Source organism: Dromiciops gliroides, chromosome 4, assembly GCF_019393635.1.
Source record: "Dromiciops gliroides isolate mDroGli1 chromosome 4, mDroGli1.pri, whole genome shotgun sequence".
NCBI lineage: Eukaryota > Metazoa > Chordata > Mammalia > Microbiotheria > Microbiotheriidae > Dromiciops > Dromiciops gliroides.
In genome coordinates, this window is record NC_057864.1 from 345,280,032 (window position 1) to 345,303,497 (window position 23,466).

Consider the following 23,466-nt stretch of genomic DNA (forward strand, 5'->3'; position numbering starts at 1 on the left):
TTCTGATTACACCATGGTAGACTTGGAAAATTCCAAGGAACCCGCAAAAATACTAAGACAATAGCTTCAGCAAAGTTTCAGACTATAAAATAAATCCTCAAAAATCATCAGCATTTCTATAGAATAATCATAAAACACAAGAATCCATAATGGCAAAGGAAATATGATTCCAAATAACAACAAAATGCATAGAATATGTGGGGATTGGTCTACCAAAGCACACAAAAGACTTGTATAGATTTAATTACAAAGTACTCCTTAAAGAAATAAGGAATAACTTAAATAGTTGGAGAAATATTTAATACTAGTTACTAGGACATACCAATTTAATATAAGTGACAATACTACCAAAGTTAATTTATACTTAATGCTATCCCAATCAAATTACCAAGGGAATACTTTATAGAACTTGATAAAATGATAACAAAATTCATTTGGAGAAACAGGAGATCTAGAAAATCAAGGGAAATGATGAAAAAAATAGAGATGAAGGAAGAATAGCAATGGCAAACCTCAAGCTATAGCATAAAGCAGTAGATATAAAGACCATCTACTATTAGTTAAAAAGTAGAGAGATGGATCAATGGAACAGAGGATATATTGGAGAATCAGAAACCAAAAAATTTAATAACCCAGTGTTTAATAAAGTGAAAGACACAAATACCTAGGGGGGGAAAAACTCCTTATTTGATAAAAACTTCTGGAAAACTAGAAAGTAATGTGGTAGAAATTTGGCTTGGACCAACATGTTACACCATATTCCACAATACATTCTAAATGGATTCATAACCTTAACATTTAAAATCAGACTATAAAAAAATTAGAAAAGAAATAAATTTTACACTTTTTACAGCTATAGGTAGGAGATATATTTTAGTCAAACAAAAGATAGACGCAATTATCAAAATAAAATAAATACCTTTGATTACATGAAACTGGAAAACTTCTGTACAGAGAAAATCAATGACTAATAATCATTCTCTAATAGATTAGTGGTCAAAGGATATGAACAAACAGGTATACAAAAAGAAAAGAAAAGAAAAAAGAAAGAAATGAAAGCTATTAACAACCTTATAAAAGAATGCTCCAAATCACTTATAGTAAGAAGAGTACAAATCAAAACAACCCTGAGGTTTTACCTCATACTTCACAAACTGGCAAAGATGACCAAAAAATGGTAAATGACCAATGGAGGAGTTGTGGGATGATAGGCACACTAATACATTGTTGATGGAGCTGTGAAATAGTATGACTAATTTGGAAAGCAATTTAGAAATATGCAAATAAAGTGACTAAAATGTCCATGTACTTTCAACCAGAAACTCCATTACTAGACTTACACTCCAAGGACAATATCAAGAAAAAAGTCCCAACATATACCAAAATATTTATAGCTGCACATTTGTGAAAATTAAGAATTTGAAACAAAGTAGTTGCCTATCAATGAGGGAATAGCTAAACAAATTGTGGTACATGAATGTAATGGAATGTTGTTATGCTATAATAAATGATGTGTGATGAATATAGAGAAGCATATAAAGATCCAAATGAACTGATACAGAGTGAAGTACATAGAATCAATAAAATAATCTATACAGTGACTACAGCAATGGAAATGAAAAGAGCAACCACACACCAAAAAATCAGAAGTGAATGCAACAAAATGATAAAGATTAAGCAGAACTCAGATGAAGAGTTATGAGAAGATACCCCTAACCCACCTCTTCATGGATGTGAAAGGTCCATAGGTGTTATACATTGCACATGTTTTCAGCCTTTATCAATGTATTGATCAGTTGTTTGTTTTTCCCCCTTTAAAAGATACTATTTGTTGTATAAGATGGCTTTCTGGGAGGAGAAGGAAGAGGGATACTTGGGGTAAATATGTTGATATAAGAAACAGAAGACATCAATAAAAATCTTTTTTAAATGCTGGATGCATTGTGATTACAGGGGGTAGCTAGGTGGCTCAGCGGATAAAGCACCAGCCTTGAATTCAGGAGGACCCCAGTTCAAATCCAGCCTCAGACAGACACTTGACACTAGCTGTGTGACTCTGGGCAAGTCACTTAACCCTCATTGCCCAGCAAAAAAAAAAGAAAAAAGAAAGAAAGAAATGTGATTACATTTGGTTATTCCTGTGGCAATACCTGGGTAACATTGCCCTCTCTTCTCTTTCCCCCTTTTCATGTCCCTGTTTGTCAAACATTAAACATTTTCCCATGTGTGAGGTAAAATGCACCCATATGTAAAGTTTCTTGTTTTTAGCATTATTGGCTGCTTTATGTTTTCTATGGAAAATCCTGTCAAAATAGCAACAATAAGCCCTTTCGTGCTTCGGCGCCACGCTGGTGAGGAGTTCCCATCTCCACAGCCGCCGCCTCCGCCACCAACCCCACTCAGAGCCTGTGCCTCCCACCAACAGCATGCCTTCCAAGGGGCCGCTCCAGTCCATCCAGGTCTTGGGGGAAAAGAAAACTGCCACCGCTGTGGTCCACTGCAAGAGAGGCAATGTGCTGATCAAGATAAAGGGACGCCGGCTGGAGATGATTGAGCCTCGAACCCTACAGTACAAGCTGTTGGAGCCTGTCCGGCTACTGGGCAAGGAACGTTTTGCTGGCGTAGATATCCCGGTACGTGTAAAAGGAGGAGCCCATGTCGCTCAGATTTCTGCTATCCCGCAGTCCATCTCCAAAGCCCTGATGGCTTATTATCAGAAATATGTGGAGGAAGCTTCCAAGAAGGAAATCAAAGACATCATTATCCAGTATGACCGACCTCTGCTGGTGGCTGACTCTCCTCACTGCGAGTCCAAGAAGTTTGGTGGAACTGGAGCCCGTGGCTACCAGAAATCCTATCGATAAGGCAACTGCTAGGATTGTGGGTCTTTTTGCAATAAATTTGGTATATGACCTTTTAAAAAAAATGGCAACAACAGGGACAGAGTTTATAATCTAGCTGAGAGACATGGCATATGAACAAAAAGAAAATGGTAACAAGACATTACATGAGAAGTGCTGACTAATCAGAAAAAATAAGAACTGTTGGAATTCAGAAAAAGGAGAGGTCCAACTGTAACGATTGGAATGACGCCACCTGCTGGAGAGTTACTGTAGAAGAGTTCCGCCCATGAAGCAAAGGTCTTTGAGGGCAAGACCAGGAGTCTTTGGCATCAGGAAGTGACGGTTGCTAGTGGGAGGAGAAGGAAGAGCTGGGTGCTCTGACTCGCACTCTTTCCTGGGGACACTGGTGGAGAAGGGAGCTAGAAATGGCTCTCCCTTTAATAGATAGGAATCTAACAATCAAGAAAAGGCTTCACGGAGGATGTGGGAGTTGAGATGCACTTTAAAGGATGTCTAGGATTCAAGTAAGTAGGTAGAAAGGTTGGAAGAAAGCATTTCAAGAGTGTGGGGGTAGTGGCATGGATAAAGGTACAGAGTTGGGAATAATAATTCACATTTATAAAACACATTAAGGTCTACAAAGTCCTTTGCTCACAACAGCCCTGTAAGAAAAGCAGTCATAAACCACTGAGTCCAGCATCAAAGGTGATTCTCCCACATACTCCACCCTACCCCCATACCTACTAGCTTAAAAGTAGAAGAAAAACTTGGTAGAAAATGAGTAATCCCAGAAAAATACAAAGTCATTGATTTGTTTTTGTAATAGGCACATCATAGATTTACATATACCTTATCTTGGATCAGGGAAATGCCAAGTGTTAGCCAGAGAACTGACAATGGAATCTGTGACTTCATGATTTCTTTTTCTTCTTTTCCACCGAGTGGACTTCTTAGAGACTCCCTTTTTAAAGACATAAAGGTTGTCACACTTGGTTTGCTTTGTATTAGGTTACACAGTTAGTAATGATCCATTGATTTTGTTTCATAAGAGGTAAAGTTTGGATCTTGCACAGAGGTGAGAAGGAATACCACGGGGAAATGTTAGCCTATAAAGATGAAGGTAAGTATAGTTATATCAAAAGTAGCTCATGATTGGCTCACATCAGAATAGGGTGGCTCCTATCCCCAACTGGTTGATCACACATCCGTTGGTGAAAAGCCAAGAATCTTAATGGACTTCTAGCCCCCACTCTATAGACCACTGTATCAGAATGCTAGAGTACTAAAAGATAGATTATCTCAGAGGTCTAAGTTGAGAGCCATAAATGCAGTTCGCTGGACTTCCACTTCTATTTCCCTTCTCAGGGAATGAAGATTCACATTTATGCTTATGCTGTTTGGCCTTTAAATCAGTAGTTATTTGGTGATTTGTCATTTTGTGCTCAGTTTATTTCATCTGCTAAGAGATGACCATTATATTCAAGTAAAATAACAAAAACCTACCCCACAGTCCAAGTGGCAGATATAAAACTACCCTCCTAAAAGAAAATAAATGAGAAATATCCATTAATCAGAGAGCTAGCCACAATATGAGACACAGGGGTATTCAAGTTCATGGATTGCAAATAATGAGCTGACAGTAATGAGTTTAATTTACACCAGGAATTGAACTACCCTGGAACTGTGTTCATGACCATATCATGGGAATTATAAGAGCCAAGAAATAAAAACTGTTATCATTAACCACTTTACTGCCTCAATGAGGTGAGGAAAGAATGGGGGAGGGGGCTGTAATTATCATTTTACTGCAAAATCATAAAATCTGGGAGATTATTTTAACCCTACACCTACTTGAAAAAGTAATCTTATTTACAACATCCTCAACAACCTTGTTCATTCTGAATGAAGAAGGGCCTTGAGATCATGCCATATAAGGAAATATTTATTGTGAAGAAGAAAAGACTTACCTGGGACATAATAGTTGTACTCAAGTATCTGAAGGGTTGTCACATGGAAGAGGGATTAGAAATGTTCTGTGTAAACCCAGAGAACAAAACTAAGAATTTTCAAGGCTTTATTCACATGCTATCTCCTACAGGAAGCTTTTCCTGACCACCGTAACAATTATACCCCTGCTTTCTCAAATATTTTTACTATATACTTGCCAATTTAATTGTGAACAATTCTAATTGTCAAGGAAGGTCTTCCAAAAACTGCTTCTCTGCAAAGTCAGCCATTTTCTCCAAATACTCTCCTTCTGGAGACAAGGAAAATAGGTCTAATTCCTTTTCCAAATGCCAACTTTACAAATATTTGAAAACATCGATCATGCATTTTCTAAGGTTTCTCTCCTCCAAACCAGTACACTGTGTGACAGACAAGGATACTCTGAGTCAACTTTGCTTCCAGATGGATCTGAAATACAAATGTGGACCCTTTCAGCAAGGAACACAAACACACATACACGCACGTATATATGTATGTGTTTACATGTATGAGTATGTATATATCTACACACAATAATACATGTATACATACACACACGAATGCATGCATACAGTTTTATGTATCCATGGGGATAGCCAAGATCTCTTGAAACCTCCTTGCCCTTTTACCTCTTTGCTGGCTGTTCTTACCTAGCATCATTAAATATATTGTTATTAAAATAAATGCTTAGCTGAACAGACAGGCTCCAAATGATCCATTGTATTAAATGTGGGACAATTCCTGAAACACATTTTCATCCTTAAATGACTTTGGGATGATTTTGCTTTGTTGAGTGTCTCACCAATTTTCTTTAAACTGTTTTTCTCTCCTTTAATTCTCTTTGCTTTATGAGACAGCACTGCTCATAATTTCCAATCATCCTTCTCGTAATATTTTACAAATAATCCTATGTTCAAAACTTCTACTGGCTTAGCTACCAACTCTCTCTTTCTGGCAAGTGAGTCATGTTTGCTGACTAAGCATTTCTTCATTTTAAGCCCCTTTCATTCTCCAAGTTATAAGAAAAATAAATTAAAGAAATGAGCACAAAAAGGAAACAAAATTAAGGCTTTGTTGCAGATGATATACTGATCTTTTAAAGAATACTAGGGATTCACCTAAAAATTAATTGAAATAACTAATAACTTCAGTAAGATAGCTAGATATAAAACAAACCCATACAATTCATCGACATTTATGATATTACCACAAAGATGATATTACCAGAAAGAACAGACAAAATTATATGCAAAAGAATTGCCACCTATATAAAATAAGTGGAATTTCACCTACCAAGAGACACACAGAAATTATGTGAACATAACACAAAACACTATTTTCGGGAATAAGGACATAACTAAATAATTAGAGACACATTAATTGTTCATGTTTGGACCATGCCAATATAGCAAAAATTATGTGCTGCCTAAATTAATTTATTCAATTCTATGCCAGAAAAACTACCAAAGAGTTACTTTCAAGAGCAAAAAAAAAAAAATTTAATAAAATTCATTTAAAGGAACAAAAGATCAAACTCTCAAGGGAAAAAAGGGAAGAAAAGTGAAAAATGAAGGGACCTGGACGTACCAATTCTCAAACTATAATACTAAGTAATAAGCATTAAAATTATTTGATATAGTCAAAAATAGAAAAGTTATTCAATGAGAGAGATTCAGAACACAAGATACAGAAGCCAACTGTCATAGTATCCTAGTATTTGATAAAGTCAAAGAGTGCAAATATTGGTGTTAGGGCTCACTATCTGACAAAAAACAAAATGGGAAAACTGGAAAGTGTTCTGTCAGAGATTAGGCTTGGGCCAACATCTCACAGTAAATAATACATGCCCCAAATAGATAAACGACCTAGGGATAAGAGGTGACATCATAAACAGAATAGAATGGGGGAAAAAATGCCTTTTGCAACTACGATTAGAAGATTTAGGGGCAGCTAGGTGGTACAGTGGATAAAGCACTGGCCCTGGAGTCAGGAGGACCTGAGTTCAAATTTGACTTCAGACACTTGACACTTCCTATCTGTGTGATCCTGGGCAAGTCACTTAACCTTCATTGCCTGTCCCACCCACCCCCACCGCCCAAAAGAAGGACAGTTTTGATTACATAAAATTGAAAAACCTTCGTGCAAACAAAATCAATGCAATTAAAATTATAGCATCATAGATTTAGAATTGGAAAGGTCCTTAGAGATCAATGAGTCTAATCCCCTCTCTTTAGAGATGAGGAAGCTCAAACATATTGAACAGCACAGCTAATAGACATTTGAGGCAGGAAAAAGATCTTCGCAACATAAAAGTCTGCCATCTAAGATAAATAGGGAGATGAATTAAATATATAAGAACAAAAGCCTTTTTCCAAAAGAATAATGTTCAAGGGATATAAACAAGTAGTTCTCAAAAGGAAAAAAAAAAACACAACAAGCTATCAACAGCCACATGGGAAAACATTCCAAATCACTAAAAATAAAGGAAATGAAACTAAAACAACTCTGAGGTTCTATGTCACATCAGATTAACAAAGATAACTAAAAATGACAGTTGTTGGAGGATATGTGGGAAGACAGGCACACTTCTGGTAGAGCTGTGAATTATTACAAGCCTTCTGGAAAGTAGCTTAAAACTAACCACAGCCTTTCAAAACAAAAATCACTAAAATATGCATACCCTTTGGCCTAACAATACCACTAATAATCTTATACCATAAAGAGATAGAAGAAAGAAATAAAGAACTCATATGTATAAAAATTTTTGTTGTAGCAAAGAACAGGAAACAGCGTAAAGAGAGAAAACTTTCATAAAGAGATGGTTAATGAAAAAAAGGTAAGAACCTGTGATTAAGAAGGGGCTGAAGCAAAGACCAAAAAAAGTACAAAGGATAAAATGGATAGAAATACACTATTAATGATACTGATAAAAGGATGAACTTACCAATAACACAGAAGAGAACCACAGAATGGATAGGAAGCAAGCAAGGAAGGAAGGAAGGGACATCAATAAATCATTTAAAATGCACAGAAGAAAAAAGAACAAGGTTTAAAGGGAAACAGATAAGTAGAACAACTTTTGGAACTAATATGCTGAATTTAATATATACTAAAAAAAAATCTATACACAGTGAGTCACATTTTTATATACCGTACTCTTTTTTTATTATTCTTTGTATATAGAAATGTTCAGAATAACAAAAAAATTAATTAAAAAAATAAATTCCATGGATTTCTGGAGTAATCATAGTAATTGTTAAAATTGTAGTAGTTACCAGCCAAGGATGGTGTCATTTTCCTACAGTTAAAACGTCAGCTGAACTTTGAGTTAATTTATTTACTTCAAAGTAGTAAGGAATGAGGTTGGGGATTTCTCTATCATTGTTGGAGGCATCAGGCTTGTCAGAAAACAGTAGGTTAACAAGTAAAGCAATTTCATTATCATGTTATTGATGGATTTTTAAAAATGGGTTAATGTGAATTGTGAAATTTAAATCTCTCTAAAAAGATTTTAGAAAATCTTGAAAACAAAAAACAAATAAAACAAATAATGATTAAAAGGAAATGAAAAATGGGAAACTTTTTTTAAGCTTAGAAGATAAGTTTAAAAGATAAGAATAATGGGGAGGATGCTAAAACACCTCCCAATGATCTGGTTTCCCAGGACAAATCAGACTCAATCACTCAACGGAGGGAAAGCACAGATGTCTTAAAGAAAGTTTATGCAGGCTCTCAGCAGCTGAACCTGCAGTTGGCAGCTAATACATTGCTGAAAGGTTTAGGAGGCAATGACAACAAAGCTATGTCCTACCAGCTGTTGGATTGACTGGTCTACAGATAAATGTTAAGACTCTCTTTATATAGGACTTCCCAAATGCCCAGACACTCCTGTGGATTTTACCTGAGTGTGTATTAACTAACCTGGGTCTCTCTATGATTCAGGAGAATCAGGCAGGGACAGAAGTTTGTTTCATTTCTCAGAATGTCTCCTTACAATATACCTAGGAGAGACAATACACACACACACACACACACACACACACACACGTACATATACATATGTATACATGAAGGGTACATATACACATGATAGGCATATATACATCTCTACAGGTGCCTTGTACATGCAGTGCATGTGTGTGTACATGTTTACATGTATGTGTGTGTAGATTAAAAAGATATCCCAGATAATTTAGGGGAGGAAGGTACTAACAGTCACTCAGTCAACAATAACAGCTGGGGGCATTAGGAAAGTCTTCATTGCTACAAAAAGGGACACTTGAAGGAAACTTCTTGAAAGTTAAATACAAAAGTCCTTTTTTTTCCCTAGGAGCCCACACAATTTACAGTGGCCCACATGACTTACTGGGAAGTTACAAAGAGGCAAATTTAGGATTGAAGTAAGAAAAACTTCCAAATAATGAGTTATCCAAAAGTGATTCTGAACTGCCTTAGGAGAGAATGAACTCCCTGTCCCTGGAGGTTCTTAAGCAAAGGCTGAATGATCTTTTCTTGTGTATATTGCAGACAGGATGCCTATACTAAAACAGGTCAGACTAGATGGTTCCTAAGGTCCTTTTCCAACTCTGAGACTCTAATTCGATGAATGCCCCTTTGCCTTTGTGGAAAATTCCATCTTGGAAAAACTATGGGGCAACTGGCTTTACCAGACATAATTGACCATGCCTCCATTTCATCGCCAATCTGAAACTCAGAGTAAGTTTATGCAGAGGCTCCTCATGGTTGATAACCTCTCTGTGAGCCTGAGACTTGTGGTATCTGTACTAAGGCCAAGTTCTGAGTGAACCCCAAGGCTATTTATGGTTTCAGGTAGGATCATGGGCTCTTCAAGACTAAACCTGGCAAGTTGTGCCCAAATTTGCTTGGAATTTTATGTTGGATAGCACTTAAAACATGAAGCATGACCGGGGGAGGCCAATTCCATTGCCACAAAGAAGACTAATAATGGAGCCTACTTCTTATTTAAGCAGAACCTTCAGGTGCTACCTTTGCACTCATCAAAAAAATGTTTTAAAAGTCACATAAACAGTGCTTGAGTGAATGTGTGTTCCTGAAGGTTTTGGCATCAGCATGTCTATTGCATAGTTTGGGCTGCCAAGACACAAGCTGAGACAGACTAGCTGGCAGAAGATAATTCAGAGAACAAGGCCAATAGGCAGAGGAGTGATATTTGATAGTGTTCTCCCCAAAATAGATAAACCTCTTCTCAGAAAGGATGCTGACCTTCACACCGCAGGGCAAGAAAAGGTTGTGGAAACATTACTTGACTGCCTACCTTGTTATTGAATAATAAGTCATACCTCAATGCTTCCAGCATCTATGAATCATTATTACCGTGGGTGCCCTTCTATCTACAGCCTGCTTTCATATCTTAGAGGTCAAAGGACCTGGCTTAAAATCCTGCCTTTGTTACTTATTAACTGTATGACTTTGGTTGGGTAAGACACTCCCTTGGCCTTGGTTTCCTCATTTGTAAAATAAGAGGATGGGAGACTGAACCAGATGGTCTCTAAATCCCCTTAGATCTTAAATTCTATTATCCTATTCATCTGGAACAGCCCATCACTGGGCCCATACATGAAACCTTTAAAGTTTGGTAGGAACTATCTCTTCCTACACCCCAAAGAAACAATGTTGTTTTCATTTTTGATCTATTTTTATGTATATATATTTTGTTTCTCCCCAATATAACATAAACTCTTTGAGTCAGGGGCTGTCTCATTTTGTCTTTGTATTCCCAGCATCTTTGTAGGTACTTAATAAAATTCTTCTTTTTTTTTTATTTTTATTTTTTTTAGTGAGGCAATTTGGGTTAAGTGACTTGCCCAGGGTCACACAGCTAGTAAGTGTTAATTGTCTAAGGCCGGATTTGAACTCAGGTACTCCTGACTTCAGGGCCGGTGCTCTATCCACCTCGCCACCTAGCTACCCCGGTACTTAATAAAATTCTTGATGATTAATTGATTGACTGCCAGAGCTATACTAAAAGAGCCTTTGAGAATCCTGGGTCACTTCCAAGCCACAGTGAAAGATCAAGTAGGACTTTAGTCAAGCATTTATTAACATGAAAGAGGCCTTTAGGGGAGCTAGGTGGTACTGTGAATAGAGCACCGGGGCCTGAGGCAAGAAGACTTATCTTCCTGAGTTCAAATCTGGCCTCAAATACTTATTAGCTATATGACCCTGGGTAAGTCACTTTACCCTATTTACCTCCGTTTCCTCATCTGTAAAATGAGCTGGAGATGGAAATGGCAAACCACTCCTGTATCTTTGCCAAGAAAACCCCAAATGGGGTCATGAAGAGCTAGTTACAAATGAAAGAGGTTTTCATGTTTTTTATTTGGTGCTTATAGTTTCGTAGTGCTCTCTACTGTATAGATCTCAGAGTTGTAACAGATCTGAGAAATCATCTAGTCTCACTCTTGTTTTGCAGACGAGGAAACTGAGGACCAGTAAGAAGTGACTTGGCCAAGGTTTTAGGGGTAGTAAGTGCAAAAGCACTTTCCATATCAGGCCTGCTGACTCCAGTGATTTTCAGATTTCTTTTGACGAAATAAGCATTACTCTGCTCATTTAGGTATGAGGAAATTGAAGCTAAAAATATTGGGAAAGTTTACCTAAAGTCTTTCATCTAGAAAGCAGTAGTGGTTGAACCTGAACATAAGTTCTGATGCCTCAACCCAAGTTCTAGGTACTATTTTTTTTTTTTGGAAGAGGTGGGGAGGAGGGTAGTCCACGTCTATATTATCTTTGATATAGGGCATTCCCAGGAAGGGCACTCCCTCTATCAATGCAATTTGGCACTCACTTTTTAACTTAGAGTCTTAGGAAATTGCCCAGGTAAATTACTTCCCCAGAGCCACACAGCCAATATGTATCAGAAATAGGACTTGAACCCAAGTCTAGTCTACTTTAAGACCAGCTCTACTTCTACTACTCCCTGCTGAATCAAGTAGTTCAAAGGAAACCCATGAGGTTTGTTGAAATACTGATGGTAGCATTCTATAAGCCAAGGGAGTTGAACCTGTCTAGCAGCTCTCTCCACCAATTGGGGTGAGAGGGAGAAGGTGATGAAAAAGGAAGATTAAAAAGGAATGGTCAATATAATCAAGTAAGAGATCTTAAGCACTTCCTGAAAGAGAAGGGGAAGGGGGTCAAATACATTATCAAGATTTTCATAATGCAGAAGTGCTAGGAGTGCTAGGAGGCAATTTTGGTCAATTGGGAGCAGTTTTCCTAAGATTGGAGAGGGAGGTTTTTACTGCAATGTAATTGAGATTATATACATACACACACATACACACACACACACACACATATATACACATACACACATATATGATTAAGATTTTAAGATCTTGGGGGCAGTTAGGTGGTGCAGTGGATAAAGCACCAGCTCTGGATTCAGGAGGACCAAGTTCAAATCTGGCCTCAGACACTTGACACTTAATAGCTGTGTGACTGTGGGCAAGTCACTTAACCCTCATTGCCCCACCAAAAAAAAGAAAGAAAGAAAGAAAGAAAGAAAGAAAGAAAGAAAGAAAGAAAGAAAGAAAGAAAGAAAGGAAGGAAGGAAGGAAGGAAGGAAGGAAGGAAGGAAGGAAGGAAGGAAGGAAGGAAGGAAGGAAGGAAGGAAGGAAGGAAGGAAGGAAGGAAGGAAGGAAGAAAGAGAGAAAAAAGAAAGAAAGAGAGAAAGAAAAAGATTTTAAGGTATTAAGTTTATACATATTTATAAAATCTCATATGTAAATTATATGCTTATATATTTGTTTAATTTATGTGATGATACACACAAACATACACACACATGGACTTGGATGGACACAGGACAATATCTGATGCAGAACTTTCTTTTGCACCTTTTAAGGTAGAGAAAGACTCACCATGAAAAGAGAAGTCCAGGCAATGGAACAGCTTGCAAGCATCAAAGAATGTTACGAATCTAAGGCCCAGAAAGGGTACGTTATTCCTAAGTATCACACACAGCCAGTCAATTTGGGGAAAAGGAGGAGGGTTTAGGATCATCTGCATCTCTATCTGTAACATGGGAACACTTCTAGCACCTAAGGCACCTTGCAGGTGTGCCATTTAAAATATTGGGGACGGGGCAGCTAGGTGGCACAGTGGATAGAGTGGATAGCCCTGGAGTCAGGAGGACCTGAGTTCAAATCCGGCCTCAGACACTTAACACTTACTAGCTGTGTGACCCTAGGCAAGTCACTCAACCCCAATTGCCTTGTGCAAAAAAAAAAAAAAATCTAAAAATATTGGGGACTAGCCTTTTTCTATCTAAATTATTGGGGAATTTGGCTGGGGTTTTTCTAATATATTGCTACTGATATTGCACCAGTTTAGTTAGTAAGCATTTATTATTAAGATCACATATTACTAAAGTATTGACCATTTGTCAGACTAACTTTCCCATTAGTTACAGGCCTAATTACATTCCCAGAATGGAGTGAGAGTCTCAGGAAGGGGGACTGAGGAGAGTCAGTCTAGGGTAAGAGAGTAAGAGAAGCTCATAAGAAAGTAAGAGAGTAGCCCTTGTATCCTCAGGAATTTATATCCTCTTTCTGGTAGAGGTGGGTCACCACAAATTGATCTAAGCTAATGGTTAGCATCATTCAACTCCATTGATTGATATGACTTGGGGGCTGGTCAAGGTGTGTTTCCTTCCCCTAACTAATCAAAAAGGTCAATCTGCACTCCTTTTGTTAAATTGAAGGCTCTTCCTAGGCTGGGGACAGGGGGAGTGGCTTCTGGGTTTCTCCTAGAAATTCATTATTAATAATTATTTTCTCACACAGGGATGTTGTAAGGGTCAAATGAGATAATATAGGAAAAGTAATTTGCAAACCTTAAAGCACCATGTGAATGATGGTGAAGATGAAGATCATGAAGATGAAGGTAAAGAAGATGAAGAAGAAGATGGTGACGATGATATTGAAAGACAATGTGGCATAGAGGCTGGAGAGCTGATCCTGAACCTGGGAAGGCCTAGTTTCAGGTTCTGCCTCTGACACACACTGGTTATATAACCCTAGGAAAGTCACAAGCTCTCAGTGATTTGAGTCCCTAAGACTGAGTTGCGTAGGAGGTCCCCAGCTGCATTAGTAGAGTTCCCTATACCAATGAGATCACAAGTTCAGTCTCTACTTTATTATAATATCACAAGTCTAAGAAATAGATGGTACCTCAAAGTCTATCTAGTCCAGCATCTCATTTTACAGAGAAGGAAACAAATTGAGGCCCTTGAAACCAAAGTGACTTGCTCATGGTCACAAAAATATTAACTCATAGGAAGCAGAAATTGAACCCAGAAGTTCTAATTTAAAACACATTACTCTTTCTACTGTGCCATTATTGAGCAAAAGGATGATATAATGGATGGAGACATGATCTTGTATTCAGAAAGACCTGGAATCAAATCCCTGCTCTTACACATATTGGCTCTGTGATCCTGGGCAAAATTATTTAACCTCTCTGAGACTCAGTTTCCCCATCAATAAAATGGGTATAATATCAGCATCTACCTCATAGGATTATGTGAATCAAATGAGATAATGCCTGTAAAGTGTTTTTCAAATTTTATAAGTGCTATATAAAGGTTATCAATTATTATCACCTCATGGCCTCCCTAGAAAGTTTGTTTCTGTGAGGTCAGGAATGTCTGGTCAATTTACCAAGCATTTTCTAAGTGCCTTTTGTGTGCTAAAGCTGGAGATGACAAAGAAAGGCACAGAACAGTCCCTGGCCCTCAAAGAACCCACAGTCTAAAGAAGGAACAATATGTGAACAATTAGACTCAAACAAGATGCCCAAACAATAAATTAAATAAATGTTTTGGGGTTTTTTTTAGAAATCTTAATAGTATTTTATTTTTTCCAGTTACATGTAAAGATAGTTTTCAACATTTCTTTTTTCCCCCAACATTTCTTTTTATAACATTTTGAGTTCCAAATTTTCCTCCCTTCCTTCCCTCTCCCCCTCCCCAAGACAGAAGGCGATTTGATATAGGTTATGTATGTACAATCACATTAAACATATTTCCCCATTAGTCATGTTGTGAAAGAAGAATCAGAACAAAAGGGAAAAACCTCAAAAAAGGAAAACAAAAAAAGTAGAAATAGTTTGATTCAATCTGCATCTAGATTCCACAGTTCTTTTTCTGGATGTGGGGAGCATTTTCCATCAGGAATTCTTTGGAATCGTCTTGGATCATTTGCATTGCTGAGAAAAGCTAAGTCTATCACAGTTGATCATTGCACAATATTTCCATTACTGTGTAAATAAATAATTATTAATAAATATCTTAAAAATAATTTCTGAGGGAAGGCACTAAGTTTAAGGAATACCACCTTCTCACCAAAGGTGGAATTCCTTTGGTGAGACAAGGAGCCCAGAAGGTAAAGAAGAAAGGGAGTTCCAGGCCTCTAAATGGACATCCATGTGGGAGAAACATCAAGGAATCCAGCTTCCTTAGGAGCATAGGTTGTGAACTGTAAGACTTGTACGTACACAGTCATTTGGATCAATCCCCCTAATTTTATAAATAAGAAAACTGACATCAAGGGAAGTGAAATCAGTAGCCCAAGATCACAGAGGTAGTTAATAATCTGGGATTTGAACTCAGGTCTCCTTACTGCAAATCTAGTACCCCTTTCCTTGTGCTTTCTCTCCAGAATAAGTCTTCTGGCCTGGAATATAAGAAAGGGAACAGTTATGGTTGGAACCCCAGAATCATTCACTAAGAATGGGCTTGGTTCCACTTTAACAGATGAGGGAGTGTCTCCCCACTGCTAGATTTGTTGCCAACTTTAAAGAATGATTTCAAAAAAAAAATGGATATAACAAAAATTTAACCTACCTTTCCCTTAAATAGAAATAAAGCTACACCTTCCCTTTTCGGCAGTAGTTGATGGGGAGGAATTTGTTTTGGGAAAAGACTGAGAAATATAAATGTGTAAAGGTAAGCTGGCATCAAGGTGCTAACTGAAGTGACATCTGAGAGCTGAGGCTGCTTCAGAGGAGGGAACAAGAACACAGCCTAAATGTGCCTGGTTTTGAGAAGCCTTCCAGAAACTGTTTACCTAGGGTTCTGCCTGCAGCTGCTGAAGCAGAAATCTTAAGTTTGTTTGGCTTCATTTGCATGAATAGATTTTTGTCTTTTGAGGAAACTGACCTTCTATTGGCCTAATCTTTATGGGAAAAAATGCCATTTGCCAAATTGGCCTTCAGATTTACAAGAAAAGTTTGATGTTCAATTACTTTTTAATTCAATTATGCGTCTCAAATGTAGAGAATTGTCTGCAAAGGGGAAACCAAAAGAAACTGCCCCACACCAATTATTGTAGTGTCTGCTAATCTAACTCTTCTCCAAACTATGCTCTACAAGTTGCCAAAATGATATTTCTTTTTTTGTTTTTTGTTTTTTTGCAGGGCAATTAGGGTTAAGTGACTTGCCCAGGGTCACACAGCTAGTTAAGTGTCAAGTGTCTGAGGCTGGATTTGAACTCAGGTCCTCCTGAATCCAAGGCCAATGCTTTATCCACTGCACCACCTAGCTGCCCCAAAATATTTCTAAAGCACTGGTCTGACTTTGTCAGAGCTCTGAGAGCACCCCTCCTCACAAACATGCAGTGGCTCCCCATTGCTGCTCTGATCAAATACAGTGTGAACAGCCTATTTAAAGCCTTATGCAATTTGGTTCCAGCCTACCTTTCCCAGGTTTATTTAATATTGTTCACCTTCATTCGCTCTAAACTTCAGTCAAACTGACCTTCTGGCTCTTCCTTATACAATACATTCCATCCACTGCCTCAGTGCTCTTGCCCAGGCTGTCCCCATCCTAGATACGCCCTTCCTTCTTCTCCCTTTGGGAATCCCTAGCTGCCTTCAAGGCTAAACCCAAATGACACCTCCAAATCATCTTTCCTGATTTTCCCCTGTTCAAGTGCCTTCCTCCCTCCCCTCCCCCAATACTTTGTAGCTACTTTGTGAATGTACTTTGGGTACATACCCAGATTATCACATAAGATAGAGACACCCACATCCAGGACACTGAGGACCTGCTTCTGGGAAAAGATAGCCTGCATGGGAACAGCCCCTTTCTATTATCTCTATAGCCAAAATTAGCTGTGTCTTTAAGACTACCAGACTGGGACAGTGTCTCTATCTCTATTTCTGTCTTTCTGTCTCTCTTCCTCCCCCTCTCCCTCTCTGTCTCTGTAAAGATACAGTTTATCTGTCTCTGTCTCTCTTTCTGTCTCTCCCCCTCTTTCTCTGTCTCTCCCTCCTTTTCACTCTCTCTCCCTCCCTCTCTTTTCATTTCTCTCTTGGTCTTTTTTGGTCTCTCTCCGTTCCCATCTCTGTAAAGACAGTCTCTCTGGCTCTGTCTGTCTCTATCTCTGTTTCTATCTCTCTATCTCTGTCTCTCTGTTTCTCTGTCTCTCATTCTCTCTCTTTGTCTCTGTAAAGACATAGTCTCTGTCTGTCTCTGTCTTTGTCTCTGTCTCTCCCTCTCACCAACTCTGTCCCTCACAGCAAGCACTGATTATTGAGCAATCAGTCTCCCCCAGTGAAGAAAGACTTATGCAAATAGGTTTTGAGCCCCTGGTTACATATATATTTCAATTTATTTGGTACATGTAATTTCCTCCTATAGAATGTAAGCTCCCTGAAAGCAGAGACTGGTTCAATTTTATCTTTATATCCCCAGTGCTTAGGCTAGAGCCTGACACATAGTAAGTATTGAAAAAAAAAATGTTTGCTGATTGGTTGGACTATTGATATAACTATCCAGGACTCTCAAGTAGGGGGTTATTTCATGTTCTCTTAATATTTAACCCAAACCAACTTTTCTAAAAGGGTTTCTTCCTCTATTTTTTGTCTATACTCATAGCATGTCTACTCAATAAATTGTTGTAGCCAACCTGTACCTTGTCCCTTACATACTGAATTTATTTTCTTTATCTGCAGATTATGTGAGATGCTGATTAGGTCTGAACCTAGCCTAAATCTCATCCAGGGGTCAGTCTTTGTCAAAATGTGAAGTAGAGGGGCAGCTAGGTGGCTAAGTGTATAGAACACCAGCCCTGGAGTCAGGAGGACCTGAGTTCAAATGTGGCCTCAGACATTTGACACTTACTAGCTTTGTTACCCTGGGCAAGTCACAACCCCAATTGCCTCACAAAAAAAAAAAAAAAGTGAAGTAGACCTTTCCCCTTTAAGCAATTTTTAACCTCACAGACCCATTATAAAGGTGCCCCTAGCTAGTATTATCACCGGCATGCACTAAACATCTAGCAAATTTAGTATTGTCTCCTCTCTTTGGGGCCCCAAGATAGGAACGAGAATTGGTACAACATAATGGAAAGGACACTGGAGTAGGAAGAGTCAGGAGATTAGATCTAATTTTATTTTGGCCTCTAATTAGTTGTGTGACTTTGAGAAAGTCCCTTCAGGTCTCTGAGCTTGAATTCTCATGAATAAAATGAATCTGTTGGGTTAGGAGTTTCTACAGTATTCTGGCTATGACTAAGTAGATATATCCTAAGGAGTGACCAAAGGCATATGGAGGTCATTCAATCACAAATCTAGAGTTATATGGGACCTCAGAGGTCATTTCATCTAACTCTTTCATTTGACACATAAGGAAACTGAGGTCCAGGAAGGTCATATGGATCAATAAATGTTAAAGGCAGAATTTGAGCCAAGGTCTTTCTGACTGCAGATTTAGTATCTAACCACTATAAGCATGGTGCTTCTAGTCTATGGTATAGAGAGAGATTAATAGAGTTCCCAAGGAAATATACTGTATGCGTGTTTTAATGGTGGTATTCTGCTCCCTCCTTCTTTGTCATCTAGCTCAATGGTAACTCCTAAAAGAAAGAAACTTTCTTTCCAGGATATCACATCAATAATATTTGCCTTCTCTCTTCCTTACCTTGGAAGGATTCCCTCCTCCTCTTCCTCCAATTTTAGTCAATCACTAAGTAGCATCAATGTTTCTTTAATAATAAAACTGAAATCCATCTTTTCCTTCCCCTTCCCACGGTCATTATTCTCTTTTCTTTCCCCCACTGTCATCATTCTAATTCAGGCCCTTATATGTTATAAGACTATAGAATACAACTGTAGTTTACTACAGCTTATATATTATAATTGGACGATAGTAATGGCCTCCTAACTTCTCTCCCTGTTCTTAGTCATCCCCCACCCACGCACTTTGAAACCTCTACTTTATCTTATCCACTACCACTATGGCCAATGATTCTGCTTCAGTCACCCTCTTCCTGCTCAGATGCCTTGAATATCTCCTTATGTTCCACAGGATAAAGTCCAAACACCTTAGTATGATATTGAAGAATCTCTACAATCTGAATTGCCCTGCTGTTCCAATATTATCTATCCTCTCCTACTAGCATATATCACAGAATTAAAGGCTAGAAGGAGTATTAGAGATTATTATCAGGAAGGTGGCTTTCTTAGACTCATCTACCAAATTCCACACATACCATCCCTTGTACTTTTCTCAAATGGACACCAATATCCCCATCTCTGAAAGGAGTCCAAGAGCACTCAGGATCAATTCATAGCTATTCATTTTACTTTTGTTATTCTTCTAGCTAATCTGTAAGACCCTCAAGAACAAACTGGGCACCTCAAACTTTTTCTATTCCCTCCCTCCTGCCTCTCCAACATTTAACAGTGTCGTATACATAGTAGGGACTCAAACAAATATTTGAATGATTAATTGTGTGTGGTGTGGAAACAAAGAATCCCACCAACAAGCTTTGCAGGCCTGTTTGCTTATTCCGTTTTTGTATGTGCCTTATATGAAACAAAGAATTAAGTTGTTCGTTAAATATAAATGGAGAAAATACTAGCTTTGGAGAGGAGTCTTTAATTTCTTTTTTCCCCCTTTTTTCCTTGCCCAGACAAAGCACCACTGTTTTGGTTTGTTTTGTTTGCTTTCTGTTTTGTTTTTTTTTCCTCAGTCATAGCCAGAGTCACTGAGCTTGAAAAGTGGTAAGGTACCAAGAAAAGCTGAAATGCAAAGGGTTACAAGTTCCTTCTCTTTTCCCCTCATTCAAACTTTGAGCAACTTTGAAAGCGAGTGGCAGTTGGTCTTATAAACATGATAATCAGCCTACTTTTCTCACTGATATTTTTCTAACCAGCCATCCAGAAATTGAGTTTCGAGTCAATTGAGAGTTCCAGGCACCAGGCCAGTAGGTTACCTTGGATAAAAGAAAGCCTTGGAACCACATTTCCTATGACTCTTTTGAAAGATTGCCTCGGCTTACAGAACTTTGCATTTATGTCATGTAACTGGGCTCAACTGAGCCAAACAGAAATGAATTTCTGAAATAGCATGAGGACCGAGGGTAGTCAAATTCAGAGCTGAGATGAGATAGTGACAACCTAGGCTGCAACATGACACAGCGGGGAGAAGGGGTGTCACGGGAGGAACACACAAAAAACCCTTTTAAATATTACCCTTTGGGTTTTGATTTTTTTTTAATAATTTTTATTAATGACTTTTAATATTGTCATTTCCTGATACACCACCACCAACTACCACTACTCCACCAAAAAAGCCCTGCCTCATGACAACAGTTAAACAAAACTGACCAACACAGTGACCTCATCTAGCCATGTATGTACTCTGTAGCCATTGCACCCCCCCACACACACACACATACCTTTCTACTGAAAAGAAGGAGGTGCTTACTCATCTATTCTATGAGGTCAAGATTGGACGTTAAAAAGTGGAACTCGTCGCATCAGGAAGTCATGGGCTCCTTTTCCTTGGAAGATTTTAAGAGGAGATGACCACTTGTTGCATGTGTTTGACTGGAGATTCTTTGCTACATATGGGTAGGGCTAGGTAGTCACTGATGTCCCTGCCAACTCAGAAATTCTATGATTCTTCTTTGTTGGAACAGAAAAGAAGCAGCATTCTGTGGCAGCTAAGACAAGTGTATTCCCAATGAGGAAGGACGTGTATTCACCGATGTAGAGGCCAGTATCTCACTGGTTCATATTCAAGTAGGGGCTAACAGATTAAGCATAAGGGAGAAAACAACCCTCAGTACCAGTAGCCACCTCTATCCAATGGATCCAAAGGGGTAGATACCCAGAATACAAAGGGAGATAAGGAATCTACTGCAAAGGAATTCAGTTCAAAGCTATGAATAGTATCTAGATGAAGTAGGCACAATGTGTCACACAAAAGTTCTCTAGCTTTTCTTAATTTAAAAGTCAAGCATATGTGTGTAATGTCCGGCTAGAGCTTGAAAATTCAAAAAATGATCTTAATCATCCAGATGTTTCCAACTATTTAAACATTCGGGATCATAAAGGCTAGATGGTTCATTGAGCGTTTCATTTTTCACCCAAATATTTGACTTTAGGTGGAAATACTCTCAGAGTCAACACTGGTTCTACCATATAAGGGAAGGAAATATCTATTTTCCTAATTATACAAAGAAGAATTCTATCTAAGGTTCATAAGTCATCAGTATCATTTCTATCTACATAGTAGACAGTTGTTGGTATCTTTTTTTTTGTTGTTGTTGTTGTTGGTAGCTTTTGATCTTTCTTTCCCTCCATCAACATTATACAGCAGATTTATTGGTTATGAATATATTAGCATATTTTACTTGACTTAGGTATCTCAAAATTCTTTAAAGAGGGTGTCAGTCAGTAAACATTTATTAAGCACCTACTATGTGCAAGGAACTGGAAATAAAAATACAAATACAGGTATTTTGGGGAGGGGGATTATAGTGTAATTTACACACATAACTTTAATAACAGGGGAGCTATAATTTAGTGGGGAAAGGACTTTTCTGGTAGTCAGACAGCTTTGTTTCTAGGAACGAGGCATTTTTCATTAAATATGTCAGTAAACCTCTGATAACTAATTTCTCTATCTGTAAAATGGGGATGATGATAATACCCAACCTGCCTACCAGTTTCCAAGGATGGTGAAGATCAATGTCATTTCTGTCATGTTTGACTCTTCATGACCCCTTTTTGAGGTTTTCTTGGCAAAGATACTAGAGAGGTTTTCCAGTTCCTTCTCCAGTTCATTTTACAAATGAGGAAACTGAGGCAAACAGAGTTAAGTGCTTTGCCCAGGATCACATAGCTAATGAGTATCTGAGGTCAGATTTGAACTCAGGTCTTCCTGACACCAGGCCCAGCCCTCTACCACTGCATCACCTAGCTATCCTGTGTCTTTAAAAGTTGTTGTATTTTTTTTAATTGTTGTATAAAATGCTCTGATTCAGCTCCTTTTACTCTGCATCAGTTTCTTTTTTTGCTTGTTTTGTTTTTGTTTTTGCAGGGCAATTGGGGTTAAGTGACTTGCCCAGGGTCACGCAGCTAATAAGTGTCAAATGTCTAAGGTCAAATTTGAATTCAGGTCCTCCTGAATCCAGGGTCAGTGCTTTATCCACTGCACCACCTATCTGCCCCTCTGCATCAGTTTCAACATATCTTCCTAGGTTTCTCTGAACCCTGACACAATAGTATTTTATTCCATTCATATTCCATAATTGATTCAGTCACTTCCCAAGTGATGAACCGCCCTTTTTTTTTCAGGTCTTTGTCACTACAAAAAGTACGGCTATAAATATATTTGTAAACATGAGTCCTTTGCCTTTTCTTTCATCTCTTTTGGGTATAGGCCTAGTTTAAAAAAAAAAAAAGTATTTCTTCTGCCAGACACGTTTTCACAGTCCCACAATTGATTGAAAGGTGCAAAGAACACAAAATACCACCTTGTGTACTGTTCCTTTTTACCAAAAAGACAACAACAAAATGACTGTACAGAAAAATGGAGCCCCAAAACATCAATAATGGCTCTCTCTCCTCTAACAAGGATTGCCTCATGCATATGTGAAGATCATGCATGCTTCCTTAATAAATGCAACCAGAAAAATAACTATTAAACAACTGAATCTCTAACTAGAAATTTTGCCACCTGGGGTAAGGCACGAAACATGCTTTCAAATCAACTCTGTAATTCATGATGGGGGGGGGGGGAAGCAAGATGTAATTAAGACAACTTCAGTTAAGCAGAAGAGAGAACTAGTTCATACACATGAGTATTGATAATGCCTGGGACCAAATATTTTAATTAATTATTCTAAGCAGGGACCAGCTTTTAGTTAGTAACTGGATATTTCTAGCTGCTAAAGAATGCATGTGTTAGATTTTTGGGTTCCTCTAAATTTTGGTGCCCTGGGACAAAATCTCAATTGTTTTATCATAATTATAGCTCTGTCAATGTTCTGGTTATTGATATCAAGAGACACATAGGGGCGGCTAGGTGGCGCAGTGGATAAAGCACTGGCCCTGGATTCAGAAGTTCCTGAGTTCAAATCCGGCCTCAGACACTTGACACTTACTGGCTATGTGACCCTGGGCAAGTCACTTAACCCCATTGCCCCATAAAAAAAAAAAAAAAGAGAGAGAGACACATAAAACAGGGTGATATATTCATCAAAGATATTTACCACTGACATAAAGAATGTCTTACACAGGGTCCATGAGGAAGAAGGACTCCCTATGCGTAATTAGTTTCTCCAGATACTCCTGTGTA

At 38.2% G+C, this 23,466-nt stretch overlaps 1 protein-coding gene across 1 annotated transcript; it reads left to right on the plus strand.

Annotated features, from left to right (window-relative positions):
* The first annotated feature begins 2,426 nt into the window (after positions 1–2,426).
* On the plus strand, positions 2,427–2,864 carry LOC122726099 (40S ribosomal protein S16-like). Its single transcript, XM_043963599.1, has one exon. It carries the CDS (start codon positions 2,427–2,429, stop codon positions 2,862–2,864), a length of 438 nt encoding a protein of 145 aa, XP_043819534.1.
* Positions 2,865–23,466: the final 20,602 nt, after the last annotated feature.

Coding starts and splice junctions, on each gene's coding strand:
- LOC122726099 (XM_043963599.1), top strand. CDS start 2,427: ATGCCTTCCAAGGGGCCGCTCCAGTCCATCCAGGTCTTGGGGGAAAAG.